Source organism: Gobio gobio (genome assembly GCF_949357685.1).
Source record: "Gobio gobio genome assembly, chromosome: 21".
NCBI lineage: Eukaryota > Metazoa > Chordata > Actinopteri > Cypriniformes > Gobionidae > Gobio > Gobio gobio.
Genome location: NC_137117.1, coordinates 7,779,137 through 7,794,083, shown reverse-complemented (window position 1 = coordinate 7,794,083; position 14,947 = coordinate 7,779,137). Strand labels below are relative to the sequence as shown.

Genomic DNA, 14,947 nt, shown 5'->3' with positions numbered 1-14,947 from the left:
TAATTACTCTATCATGCGACGAAAATACTTTTTGAGCGGAAAAACAACAAAAATAACGACTTTATCACACTATTATTTTTGTTCAATTTGAGCCTCTGACGAGAGTTCGCGGGAGTGCCACGACGCATGCGCGAGAACTGAGATTAACCCTACTCCGAAAGAGTGAGCAGCCAGTCAAGTAGTAGTAGAAGAAGAACGTCGTAATCTCAGTTCTCGCGCATGCGTCGTGGCACTCCCGCGAACTCTCGTCAGAGGCTCAAATTGAACAACAATAATAGTGTGATAAAGTCGTTATTTTTGTTGTTTTTCCGCTCAAAAAGTATTTTCGTCGCATGATAGACTTAATACAGAGCCACTGTAGTCATTTGGACTCCTTAAATGACGTTTTTACTTACTATTCTGGGCCATCAAGTTTCAGTCCCTCTGAAAGCCTATGGAGGAGTGAGACAGCTCTCAGATTTCATCAAAAATATACTAAATTATGTTCCGAAGATGAACGAAGGTCTTACATGGTTGGAACAACATGAGGGTGAGTAATTACTGACAGAATTTTCATTTTTGGGTGAACTAACCCTTTAACTGTTCTCATGTCATGTAACACTGTAAGTTAGGTGAAAAACACGAAGGTCTACATTTCAGTGCCTCTCCATATTAAACATTATAATTAAGTTATAATGTAAATTAATTTAATTTTAGATATGTTTAAGGTCCACATTATCTCTCCTACTAAGGAGGACTCATATTTTGATGGGTATTATAGTCTACGGTAGTGAAAGGAAGAGCTCGCTCGCAGTTTATCGGAGTTGTTTTGCAGATATAAAGTTTACCACTTTAACTGCACCCCCGAAAAGGCAAACGGTCTGTGTATATGTTTGTTTACTGTTAGTTGTATGAGTGTTTTTGTGTAATTTGCTGTGTGTGTTAATGGTAATGCAACGGAGAGAGATAGTTTGTGAATGAGATGTTAATGCGCACTTCTTATGCTTTGTTTGTTCAGCTCTTACGATGATTTTTTGGAGTGAAAAAGGACATCATAAACTTGATAAACCATCAGAAAAGTTTGGCCATCATTCGGACGGGATATACGCTACAATCTGTGTCCAAAAACATCTTGGGATAAGGTTTTCACACTGACAGCTGCCATTGTAAGATATAACAACGACTTGTTTGTCCGAGTTAGCAACAGTAACTAAGGGGGGCGGGGCTTACCGATAGGTCAATTAGCATAAGAAGTGCGCATTAACGGCTCATTCACAAACTCTCTCCGTTGCATTACCATTAACATACACAGCAAATTACAGCAATCACAGTAAACAAACACAGACATTATGCCTTTTCGGGTGTGCTAATAAACTGTAAACTTTGTTTCTGAAAACAACTCCGATAAACTGGGAGTGCGAGCTCTCCCTTTCACTGCCCGTGTCGCTCCATAAACTATAATACCCATCAAAATAGGATTAAGACAGATAATGCAGACCTTAAACATATCTAAACTCACAGAAATGTATGTGTTTTTGACCTACACTGTTAATGTTACATGACGTGAGAACAGTTTGTTATTTCGGTTTGAATGTTAGCAGGGGATCACTAACGTTAATCGTAACTTAATGAGAGTATAACAACCATAAAATCCTCTCAGGATCCCTGGAATCAGTGTTATGGCACCCCAGGCACATCGTTTGACCGTTTTTGTAGCATAAACATCATCAAACCGATGAGAGCTTCAGATTTTCCAATGTTTCTCTATGGCGCTGAAACCTAAAGATGTCCGAGTTCTGGTGTTGTGCCGAATTTTTACCCCCTGTCAAATGATTACCCCCCTCATTGAAGTCACTACCTGATTGCCTAATCCTAACCCTAATCCTACTCCTAAACCTATCAATACTGGGGGGGTAATAATCTGACAGGGGGTAAAAATTTGTCACATCAACTAATACTCAACTGCCATTGGCTCATCTGCATTCGAGGGGAGGGGCTTACCGATAGGTCAGTTCTGACTTTATAACACACAATTGCAAGATATAAAGTCAGAATAGTGAGATACACTATATTGCCAAAAGTTTTGGGACGCCTGCCTTTACACGCACATGAACTTTAATGACATCCCATTGTTAAAGGGATAGTTCACCCAAAAATGAAAATTAGCCCATGATTTACTCTCCCTCAAGTCATCTTAAGTATATATGACTTTCTTCTTTCAGACAAACACAATCCAGAATTATATTAAAAATGTCCAAGCTTTATAATGGCAGTGAAAGGTTATGTCATTTTTGAAGTCCATAAAAGTGCATCTGTCCATCATATAAATGCTCCACACGGCTCCAGGGGTTTAGTAAAGGCCTTCTGAAGCGAAGTGGCGCATTTGTGTAAGAAAAATATCCATATTTACAACTTTATAGACTAAAATAACTAGCTTCCGATGGACTTGCGCTAAAAGAGTAACACCTGACGCTAAGTTTTGTTTCGCTCTATCCTCTGTGCTTCTGCGTTCGTCAATACGCATGCGCCAAGGGTCATTAAGTTTGGTTTTAGTTAGTTATTATTGGCTGCTAAAAACAGGATGTTACACCCTGTGCAGACTCTGCTCCGAGTGACGTTATCGGCAATAATCGACACAGGGATATTTTAGCTTCATTTTTCTACAGTGGAAGGAAGTGGAGATGCGTCGTCCATCTTGTCTACAGTCTATGTCCAGTCAGAGTTCACCAAACCTGAACTCTTGTACTCAGCAAAAATCTCATGAGCTCCTCCCGCGTTCTCATGCGTATGAATGGAAGTCACTGGAATGAAAAGTGATCACATCGTTAGCCAGTTCACAACAAAAACGATCGTTCACCCAAAAATGAAATTATTAGTGTTATTTCTGTATCATTGACATTTAGTAATATTTAGTATAAACTATTATATTTTTAATATTTTTAATTAGTTCTTATTTGTATTAGTTGTTTGTATTTAAATGTCCATCTAGTTATTAATTTTAGTTTTTGTAAAAAAATATATATATATTTTGTTTTGTTTCAAGTCGCTAATTTTGTTTATGGTTTTAGTAATAACCCTGGTGCACAGCGGCGCTCAGGCTCATGTAATATTCCTGTCTGTTTCATTTGCTCAACATGTAGTCGCTGAAGATTGCTTTGTCTCAAGCCAGTGGACTGGGAGACTCCATGTTTGATTCCTCGGTTTCTGAGTTGGTGGCGCAGATGCTTAGGTGACGATTGACTCAAAATTGTCTTCTCTAATACTGTGTTTTTCGAGGCAGTGATCAGTTTATTCATAGTGTTTTTTATATTTTTCCTTTCTATGACATTGGCGTATCATTCACTGGCTTTGACAGTAAAACCCAGGCTGCTGTTTTCCGCCAAATGATCAGCGATTCGCTCGCGTCGACCGCTGAAAACTACGTCCCATCATACGAGATGCAGGAGGGCGGCGTTGCCAGCCAGCTCATGATCATGGGCACTGATGACTTGATCGTGTCTGTTATGAGGTGGGTTACGCTCGAGGGCTGTAAGAGAGTGTGTGTGTATATATGTAATGCCCTATACCAGGGGTGTCCAGTCCTGCTCCTGGAGAGTTCAGCTTCAACACACAGCTAATCAAGCTCTTCAGGATCACTAGAAACCTCAAGGCAGGTGTGTTGGAGATGCTGGAGGCTGGCTCTCCAGAAGCAGGATTGGACATCCCTGACTTGTGCTAAACAAACTGTTGATTCACGTTCATGTATGCTTACTCTGTTCTTAGCTCACTAAACCGGCCGTTTGGAAGTCGTATTGTGACGCCCTCTGGGATTCTCCTCAACAGTCAGATCCTGGACTTCTCTTGGCCCAATAAAACCCACGGATCAGCCGCATTCAATCAGGTATGCAAAAACAGGCACATTATTGTAATTAAAAAGTCATCATCATTTGGTTTAAAAGGGGCTGTGAATGATTTTGCTAACTTCTGCCAGAAGACGTGCCCTTTCTCCAAAACTGCTCCCTAGAAAGTCAGGCCAACAAACCCCAGTGTGCCATCTGACAGTGATTCTGATTGGCTGAAAAAGCATGTTTTTAGAGCATTATTTTCAGAGATAAAATGGCCAGTAAAACACGGTAAAAATCTATGGTTGCCAGTTTTACTGCAAAATATATGCTATCAATAATTTTATTATACCAAATTATTAAAATCATTTGTTTACCTGTATAATAAATTGACAACCACATTAAAAACCGAGAAACCCACATGATGAATCAAAGTTCATCACAAGTAGCTTTTCCATAAACTGAGGTAAATACTAATATGGCGCCGCAGTGTCACATACCTATATCATAAAACACCATCATGATAACACTTACATAATGCAATAAACATTCATTTACCAACATGATATTTAAAGGGGTCATGAACTGAGAAATAACATTTTCCTTGAGCTTTTGACATAAAGAAGACTCGTTGTGGAATAGATCGGTGAAAGACCGCCTCTGCTGAAGAAAATCAACGCCTACTTCATCATTGCAACTTGGGCTCCGCCCACTGGTGTGTTAGTGAGATGACGAGGAGAGAAGAGCGATACAGGCAGGGGCGTAAATCACGGGGGGGGCGGGGGGGACAGGACCCCCCCAATCTGAGGGCTGTCCCCCCCTAAAAACCATGCTGAGTATTTTAAATAATATAATGATATATACTTAAAATAAATGTGTAAGTAGTAAAACAATACAAAAGCAAACGGGACAAAAAATGCGTTTAAGTTTAGAAACATTTTGAGTCCCCCCTCCCCCTTGCCCCACAGTGGTTTGATCCACCGCGCACCTCAACTAACGTTACCCATTGAACGTAAAAAAAACTACCACCACAAGTTTGGGGAGAGAACAAAGCTCTTCAGACAGCAGTTGTAAAACTCCAGTAAGCTGTCAATACTATTTTATTCACTTTAAACATCAGATGAAGTGACTCTTTTCTCTTTAATACAGATTAGGCAAAACACTGTTAGCGTCACTTGCCCACCACGGCACCGCCCCGGGCCACCGTTGTTTTCATTTTTATAGTAATAAAATAATTTTGTTTAGTTAGAGAACAGACACAACAATTAAAAACTGAACGTGTCTGCTCAATACAGCACGAGCCGAACGAGAGTCAGATTTCATTCATCATTAGAGCAAACAGCTGACAGACAAGATGATCGCGGAAGTTTTGGTTTCAAAGCGAAATGTAAAAGTGCCTATTTAAGGGAGTGTGTCATTGTACTGTTTTCTTGCTGTGTTTTTCATTAAGAATAATAGGCTAATGAACCCATAATTCAAGCAACCCACCCTCGAATTGGCGCTAATTCTAAATCTAAAGTAGCCTATATGCGCGCGGCGCTCTGTCAGATCTGTGTTGGGTTTTGCTCAATATGATAAGTGGCAGATCAGAGGGCTTGCTGCAGTTGAATATCTAAAGATCTGAATATCATAGTATAAAATACTATGTGGAGGATGCAAGATCATTTTAAATAATATGACTGTGTGGTGAACCTACTCATATTTAAACAACTATTGCTTTGTGTTGTTGGTCAGATAAAATGACAGAGAAAAGAAAAACGGACATTAGATAATTATTCAGTGCACCAAAACGCCAAATAAGCACAATTTTTTTTTTTTTTTGTGGTACACATATCCTTACAAGTACGATTTTGGCTATATTATTTGTGTCCCCTTCAAAAATTGCTCTTAAGAAATTTCATGTTTATCGTCCCCCCCTACTGTTAGATAAAATTTACGCCCCTGGATACAGGATCACTGGACTAACATTAACTTCCAAAGAAACCTAATGCTAGGAATGTGCTGATTAATCTTCAACAATGTGAATGTCTCAGTTGAACATTATTTATTTGTATTCTGTACATTTCACTATTTCGCAATTTGGGCGCAGGCTGTTTGATTGACTCGTGCTGTAAAAACGTGCGAAAAGTTTCCGAGAGTTACAAATGGAATACTAGCCATTTCATATGCAAAGATGTCAGCCAATCACAGCAGTGGGCGTTTGCACTGAAGTCTCACAACAGCCAATCACAGCAGTGGGCGTTTGCACTGAAGTCTCACAACAGCCAATCACAGCAGTGGGCGTTTGCACTGAAGTCTCACAACAGCCAATCACAGCAGTGGGCGTTTACACTGAAGTCTCACAGAAGCCAATCATAGCAGTGGGCGTTTACACTGAAGTCTCACAGCAGCCAATCACAGCAGTGGGCGTTTACACTGAAGTCTCTCAGCAGCCAATCACAGCAGAGGGCGTTTACACTGAAGTCTCACAGCAGCCAATCACAGCAGTTACACTGAAGTCTCACAGCAGACACGCCCCGTCAAACAGAGCGTTCAGAGCAGAGGGCTAAAATCAGGGCAGGAAAAATGCCTTTTATTTCTAAATTATGACATTTTTGATGTAAAAATCATACTAACAAGTGCACCCCAGGAAACATTATAAAAAAATAAAACAATGCAGTTCACAACCCCTTTAATATAAAACCCCTAATGCACATAAATAAGAAAAAACAAAGATGAATTGGTTATTATATGAAAAACCATCAAATGTGAAGTGTCACAGAGAATTCTGGGAATGTCTATTCACGGTTTTTCACTGTACATTATAAGACGACTGGTTCTTTTTCACTTCCAGATTCTGCACATTTAACAGTATTTTTGACATGAAATGTCCTGTTAGATTTATTAGTTTTTCTCTGTATAGAGTAAGTGAACTTTGTTAAGCGTTTAACAGGTTTTTACTGTAGTCTTTTACCATTACAGGGCTCCAGACTGCGACTAAATGGTGGCATTTTGCTACCTTTTTTCCTTCTGGTGCGACTGACTTTGGTTGGAGGTCGCACTGGTGCTCAACTGATAAGAGTTGCCATTTCTGTTACATATGAGAAACATCGGACGGCAAACGAAACGAAAGCGGAACGGAACCGCACTACTCGTTTGAGCTGTGCTGCGCAGACCGTTTATCAGCTCGGGGCAATAATAGACATCGCAGCGCGAGCTCATACACGGGCCGATCTTGATCACGCCACACCATTACTAAACAGCGCTGGGAGATCCAGTGAGAACGCATTTGAATTCACCACAGTACTAATAACATCGCTACTGCGAGACCTAGTGTGCAGAATTCTCTGTTATAAACCACAGATATCAGATCCAACAGAGCTGACGTGTAGACCAGGAGAAACATTTTGAAACATTCAGTTTCAGTCCACAAATCATAAACCATGGATTTAATGCAGTAACACCCCATGGTATTGTGGAAGAAATAGTCAAATGTTTGTTCTTTGTTTTTTTTTGTTTTTTTACATTATTCATCTCAGGTTTTGTACAACCTCTTGAGAGTGAAATTCAAGCACTTTCCAAGCGTTTCACACTTTTTCCAGCACTTCAAAGCTCTAAATATTATCCAATTTTAATATTATTTTGTGATATATTTGTAATATTATCAATAGTGTGATGATTTGTAAAACTAAAAGTTTAAAGGTGCTAACCACTTTATGGCAAAAACCCCCCCCACTATAACCAGTAGGTGGTGGCATAGGAGCACTTATTTGACTTATTAGACATTTCCACTCCTTAAAGATACACTGTGTGATATTTTCCCCGATCTAGCTGTTAAAAGGTATATGACCATCCAGTGAATTTTAGTTTCTGTTCCTCTCAATTCCGATTTCGTTTTAACTCCTACGGTGGCCGATTTAGTACAAGATTAACATGGCTTCCAGTTCGACCTCGTCCACATTCGACACGGTGCCATCGAGTGTTAAAACGCCAAAGGCGAAGCTTGAATTTACGGGTATGTCCCTCTTTGGCTGATGTACTTTCAAGATGGAGGGGCAACATGGCGACCGGCATTCAAACCCCTCACCCGTATGTATTTTCAATGGCATATTATAAACTTACGAGAATACTTTATTACTTGAAAGAAGTAAATATACATTAATGAGCACATATATTTTTGAAAGAACTAAGTGTTTTTAGCTAAGAATAAACTAAAAAAGTTACACAGTGTAGCTTTAATATATGGAAAAAAGTAGGAAGTCGCAAAGTTTCATGAAAAACTAAAATTGTATTACACAGAAAACAAGTAAAGAGTGTTCCTTTTAGTTCAGTATGATACTATAGAAGAACAATAGTACATACAGAGTGGAATATTACAATTTTCCTTATAAAAATGAGGTTTTTGCACATTACTGTTGTTAATAAAACAGTTTTTTTCTGCATAACAATTCAAGCTCAGTGCTTCACTGTTAAATTTCCAATGTACTATTATTAGTAACTGCACTTATTAACAAAACAATGCAAAACAATAGTAATTTTATGATTAAATCAACCTTGTGATACATTTTCCTCCGGTGGTGCCATTGCTCTCAAATGTTAGTCTGGAGCCCTGTTATCAAAGTATTTATTTGTAATACGGTTAGCATATTGATTTACGGTGTGCGCCCCTAAATTTTCTGGTTGTGCCCCTAAAATTTTCAGTTGGGGGCCACTGTGCTCCTAGTGAAAAACGTTAGTCTGGAGCCCTGTATTAAAGCTACACTGTGTAACTTTTTTAGTTTATTCTTAGCTAAAAACACTTAGTTCTTTCAAAAATATATGTGCTCATTAATGTATATTTACTTCTTTCAAGTAATAAAGTATTCTCATAAGTTTATAATATGCCATTGAAAATACATACGGGTGATGGGTTCGAATGCGGGTCGCCATGTTGCCCCTCCATCTTGAAAGTACATTAGCCAAAGAGGGACATACCCGTAAATTCAAGCTTCGCCTTTGCCGTTTTAACACTCGATGGCACCGTGTCGAATGTGGACGAGGTCGAACTGGAAGCCATGTTAATCTTGGACTAAATCGGCCACCGTAGGAGTTAAAACGAAATCGGAATTGAGAGGAACAGAAACTAATATTCACTGGATGGTCATATACCTTTAACACCACTAGATGGGGGAAAATATCACACAGTGTAGCTTTAAGAGTACAGTAATTTGTTTCAGTAAGTGGTGTGTGTCAGGATTGTAACGTGCCGCATGTCATCATCAGCATAACAGCATTGAGCCGGGCAAGAGGCCGGCCTCCTTCCTGACGCCCGTGGCCGTGAGGCCGTCCATAGGCATGTGCGGCACCTACATCGCCCTGGGCTCCTCGAACGGCGACCGCGCCCTCAGTGGCATCGCTCAGGTCAGTCCTCAGTACTGGGGCACATTTCATTACAGCACTAACCTCGGACCACCGCTCATTCTGGTGCATTTTTGCAGGTTTTGATCAATGTTTTGTCATCGCGCAAAAACATGAGTGACAGTGTGTCCTTCGGGAGACTCCACCCTCTCATCCAGAACAACACCCTCCTGGTGGACTGTGAGTTCACAAAACTGCTATTATATATTATATTAGTACCAGTTGAAAAGTTTGGGGTCAGTAAGAAGTCTCTTACACTCACCAAAGCGGAATTTATTTGATGAAAAATGCCGTATACATAAATAAAACATGCTGTATTTTGGGAACATTGTTGTGAAGACTGTAAACCTCATATGATCAGAGAATAAAAATGCTAATTCAATGCTAAATCTGAGGTCAACCATCACATTTCTCTGAAGGTTAAAGGGTTAGTTCACCCAAAAATGAAAATTCTGTCATTAATTACTCACCCTCATGTCGTTCGACACCCGTCAGACCTCCGTTCATCTTCAGAACACAAATGAAGATATTTTAGTTGAAATCTGATGGCTCTGAAAGGCCTCCATTGGCACAATGGCACTTTACACTCTCAAGACCCTTAAAAGGTACTAAAGACGTCGTTACAAAGTCCATCTCACTACAGTGGTTCTAAAATAACTTTATGAAGCGACGAGAATAGTTTTTGTGCGCAAAAAAACCCTAAATAACGACTTATATAGTGATGACGATTTCAAAACACGGCCTCATGAAGCTTCGAAGCGTTATGAATCAGTGAGTCGATTCAGCAGTTTGAATCGCCAAATTTCAGCAGTTTGTCGGTTTGACACGCGATCCGAATCATGATTCGACTCACTGATTCATAACGCTTCAAAGCTTCATGATGCCGTGTTTTGAAATCGTCATCACTATATAAGGCTGCGTTCACACTGCAGGCTGAAACGACCCAATTCCGATTTTTTTGCCCTTATGCGACCTGTATCTGATCTTTTCATGACAGTCTGAACGACACAGATCCGATTTTTTCAAATGCGACCCAGGCCACTTGGGTATGTGGTCCAAATCCGATACATATCCGATCTTTTGAAATGCGTCTTCAGTCTGAACTGCCTGGTCACATGTATCCGACCCGCACGTCGTTGATACGCGACAAACGTCATCATTGTACGTTGAAGTAGGCGGGAATGAGAAGATAAACAACTATGGCGGACGATGCTGAGACCAGTCAGTGGAAGGGAAGCGAGATTTCGGAGTTAATTAATATTTGGGGGGACAGCTCTATTCAGCCAAACTCGAGGGCTCTTATCGGAACCGGGCGGTTTTTGAAAACATTTCCAGCGAAATGGCCGTTAACAACAAGTGACGTTGTTAACCATTGAGTACTCTTCTGCGCATGCGGGTCACTTCTGGGTCATTTCACGTTCACACAGATGATCACAAAAGGTCGCATTTAATTGGAAATGTGAACGGCCTTGCAAAAAAATCGCATTTTTTTGCTATGCTATTGAAGATTAAGCCCTGCAGTGTGAACGCAGCCTAAGTCGTTATTTAAGTTTTTTTGCGCACAAAAACTATTCTCGTCTATTCATAAAGTTATTGTAGAACCACTGTAGTGAGATGGACTTTGTAACGACGTCTTTAGTGCCTTTTAAGGGTCTTGAGAGTGAACCGTGCATTGTGCAAATGGAGGCCTTTCAGAGCCATCAGATTTCAACTAAAATATCTTCATTTGCGTTCTGAAGATGAACGGAGGTCTGACGGGTGTCGAACGACATGAGGGTAAGTCATTAATGACAGAATTTTCATTTTTGGGTGAACTAACCCTTTAAGCATCATTTGTTAAATATCTAAAATGTAAGAGCCCTGTTCTGTACCCTTTGCGTGGAAAGCACCGTTTTGTTACAGGATGATCATACGAGAGTAGATGTGAGATGTGACAACGCCTCTTTTATCTGTCCAGCTAAGTTTCTGGAGGCCGATGTGATGTCCCTGATACAGAAGGGCCATGATGTGCAGAAGGTGGACATCATCTCGCTGGTGGAAGGAACCCGCAGGACCAACGACCTGATCATCGGCGTGAAGGACCCGCGCAGCAGCGACGCCTCTGCGCTGTCCATGTCCATGCCCTAGACTCACACACACTCACACACACACACGCTCGGGAGGTGGTTGAAGGGTTCATATTGTGTTTGAGCACTAAATGGGCGAGTTATGAGGACAGAGTAATATGAGTTAACACTCCTGTTGATGATGAGAATAGATGAGCCACAAACACAGAGAAAAACTGCATGCGCACATGATCATGATAACGATGGCCGCTTGTGAAAGGCAGTGAGATGGCAGTGTTATTCATTATTTACCTAAAGATTTCAAGAACTACTCTCATGACACTGGTATGTTAATCCCTCATGACTTGTAAACTGCTCCGACACATACAGTACCTGTCAAAACTCCTGGACATAACTGCTCATTATTTATTGATATTTACTACATGGTGGGGTTATAGTAAAGTCATCAAAACTGTAAAGTAACACAAAAGGAGGCATGGGAATTATGCTGTGACCAGAAGATAGAGCTGCACGATTTGTTTGTTTAAAACCGAGATCATGATTCTCTCACTATTCTGAATGGACAACCTCACTAGAGGTTCTAACAAAATGTTAATTTCTGCAGTGTAATTAAAAAATGTAATACATTTTAATTTATTTATTTAATCGATTTGAATGAATGATTTCATTTTGTGTGTTTAACTTGAAATGCTCAGCATTTTTGAAGAATCTCTGATTCACTCAAAGACATCACTCAAATACTTCACTTGTTTCATTTTTGGATGAATCAGCGTTTTTGAAGAATCTCTTCAATGAATGATTCAATGACTCGCTCACAAACAGTTGTTTCATTACTGGATGAATCAGCATATTTTAACAAATCTTTTGAATGAATGATTCAATGACTCACTCATAAAGACTTCACTTGTTTCATTACTCGATGAATCAGCATATTTGAACAAATCTTTTGAATGAATGATTCAATGACTCACTCATAAACTCTTCACTTGTTTCATTACTGGATGAATCAGCATATTTGAACAAATCTTTTGAATGAATGATTCAATGACTCACTCATAAACTCTTCACTTGTTTTATTACTGGATGAATCAGCGTTTTTGAACAAATCTTTTGAATTAATGATTCAATGACTCGCTCATAAATACTTCACTTGTTTCATTACTGGATGAATCAGCATATTTGAACAAATCTTTTGAATGAATGATTCAATGACTCACTCATGAAGACTTCACTTGTTTCATTACTGGATGAATCAGCATATTTGAACAAATCTTTTGAATTAATGATTCAATGACTCACTCATAAAGACTTCACTTGTTTCATTACTGGATGAATCAGCAGTTTTGAAGAATCTCTTGAATGAATGATTCAATGACTCACTTGTTTCCTTACTGGATGAATCAGCATTTTTGAAGAATCTCTTGAATGAATGATTCAATGACTCACTTGTTTCCTTACTGGATGAATCAGCATTTTTGAAGAATCTCTTGAATGAATGATTCAATGACTCACTTGTTTCCTTACTGGATGAATCAGCATTTTTGAACAAATCTCTTGAATGAATGATTCAATGACTCAAACATATTCACTTGTTTAATTACTGGATGAATCAACGTTTTTGAAGAATCTCTTGAATGAATGATTCAATGACTCACTCATAAACACTTCACTTGTTTCATTACTTGATGAATCAACGTTTTTGAAGAATCTCTTGAATGAATGATTCAATGACTCACTCATAAACACTTCACTTGTTTAATTACTGGATGAATCAGCGTTTTTGAAAAATCTCTTGAATGAATGATTCAATGACTCACTTGTTTCCTTACTGGATGAATCAGTATTTTTGAAGAATCTCTTGAATTAATGATTCAATGACTCACTTGTTTCCTTACTGGATGAATCAGCATTTTTGAAGAATCTCTTGAATTAATGATTCAATGACTCACTTGTTTCCTTACTGGATGAATCAGCATTTTTGAAGAATCTCTTGAATTAATGATTCAATGACTCACTTGTTTCCTTACTGGATGAATCAGCATTTTTGAATAATCTCTTGAATGAATGATTTAATGACTCACTTGTTTAATTACTGGATGAATCAGCATTTTTGAACAAATCTCTTGAATGAATGATTCAATGACTCAAACATATTCACTTGTTTAATTACTGGATGAATCAACGTTTTTGAAGAATCTCTTGAATGAATGATTCAATGACTCACTCATAAACACTTCACTTGTTTCATTACTGGATGAATCAGCGTTTTTGAAAAATCTCTTGAATGAATGATTCAGCAACTCACTCATGAAGACTTCACTTCTGAATCGTTGTCATTTAGGAATGAGATTGTGTGAGTGTTTGAATCGAGGTCGAGATCTTTTAACGATTAATCGTGCAGCTGTACCTGAAAATCTTAACTCTAAGAATTGAAGCATATTCCTTTATCCAGAGTTCAGCTTAGCTCACTCTCTACTATTGAAAATAGATTCATGAAGTGCATCTTGGGATGCTTACAATGCGGTAAATAAACCGTATTGAAGATGTCCCATGTATGCTGGACTCTCGGCTGCTTTTCCCTCACTCTCAGCTGAAATCTTAGGAAACATATTCGTTAAAGTGTCCAAACTTTTAACTCGTACTGTATACTTCAGTATGTCTTTCTACTAGCTCTTGAGGATTGTGTAGGATTATGCCTTATGCGAAATGACTCCAGGGCTAGGAAAAGGAAAATGGAAGGATGTTTTTTCATATCTTGCAAGGTCTCCTGAAGGCTTCATGAAGAAGTAGCTTCACAAATGTAAATGAAGATGCTGTTTACGTATGAATGATGTTGTATATTATATATTGATTATATTAGAGGGTTTGGTGGTAATAAATGGAAAATATATAGTTTTATTTTATTAGCAAATCAAAAATTCCTGGAATAACAAGGGAAATGACCTAAAATGAATGAAGCTGTAAAATATAAAGCAAATGAGATGGATTTTCCTAGTTACTTGTGTCATAATCTTTCACTTGCAATTTAATATATACCAATTGTTATTTACTTCAACAGTTTTTATTTTGAGTTTTGGTCGTCAATTTTGCAATTGCTACGTGGAAACAGTAAAATGAATGTCTTGAATGTTTGCAATGCATATATTTTTTCTTCTGAGAGACAATCAGATGACTATTTATGACCGAAATTTGAGCTGCTTTGTTTTGTGTGTGTGTTTTTCCCACAACTGAACATAATTGCACTGTAACAGCATTACTGTTGTGTTTAGTAGCTTTACAATAAGAGTGACCAAGATGAAGAATAAATATTTATAGTGTAGTGTAGTTTCGTTGCTTTATTTCCAAACTCACTGTTAGAGGCCAAACACCGAATGGTGCGATGGCACCTATTGTATCCGTTAGTTTTCTTCTTCTTCCGCTCTTGAGTCTATGGCAGTCCATAGAACCATACGGTAAAAAGTTTTGAAACTTGGCACACTGATAGAGGTCAGCCCAAAGATTCAGTACAGCAAATTTGGAGTCTCTAACTCAATCCTTCTAGCGCCACCAACTGTCCAAAGTTTCACTTACATTTATGCTAATAACTTTTGAACCGTAGGTGCTAGAAACAAAACTCTTATTCCTTTGCTCAAGCTGATTCAGTGGCACCTTGTTACATGGAAATTTCCCGCCAAAAAAACTTTTTCAAACTCCTCCTCCATCCCA

The 14,947-nt window shown here is 38.9% G+C and overlaps 1 protein-coding gene across 1 annotated transcript in view; it reads left to right on the top strand.

Moving 5' to 3' along the window:
- ggt7 (gamma-glutamyltransferase 7) overlaps positions 1–14,559 on the top strand; it is a 37,973-nt gene extending 23,414 nt beyond the window's left edge. Inside the window, exons 11-16 of the mRNA XM_079802786.1 lie at positions 3,120–3,208; positions 3,335–3,487; positions 3,742–3,859; positions 9,042–9,179; positions 9,257–9,356; positions 11,134–14,559. Of these exons, the coding sequence (XP_079658912.1) occupies positions 3,120–3,208; positions 3,335–3,487; positions 3,742–3,859; positions 9,042–9,179; positions 9,257–9,356; positions 11,134–11,303 (768 nt within the window). The 3' untranslated portion in view covers positions 11,304–14,559. The remainder of the gene's footprint in view (positions 1–3,119; positions 3,209–3,334; positions 3,488–3,741; positions 3,860–9,041; positions 9,180–9,256; positions 9,357–11,133) is intronic.
- The last annotated feature ends 388 nt before the right edge of the window (positions 14,560–14,947 follow it).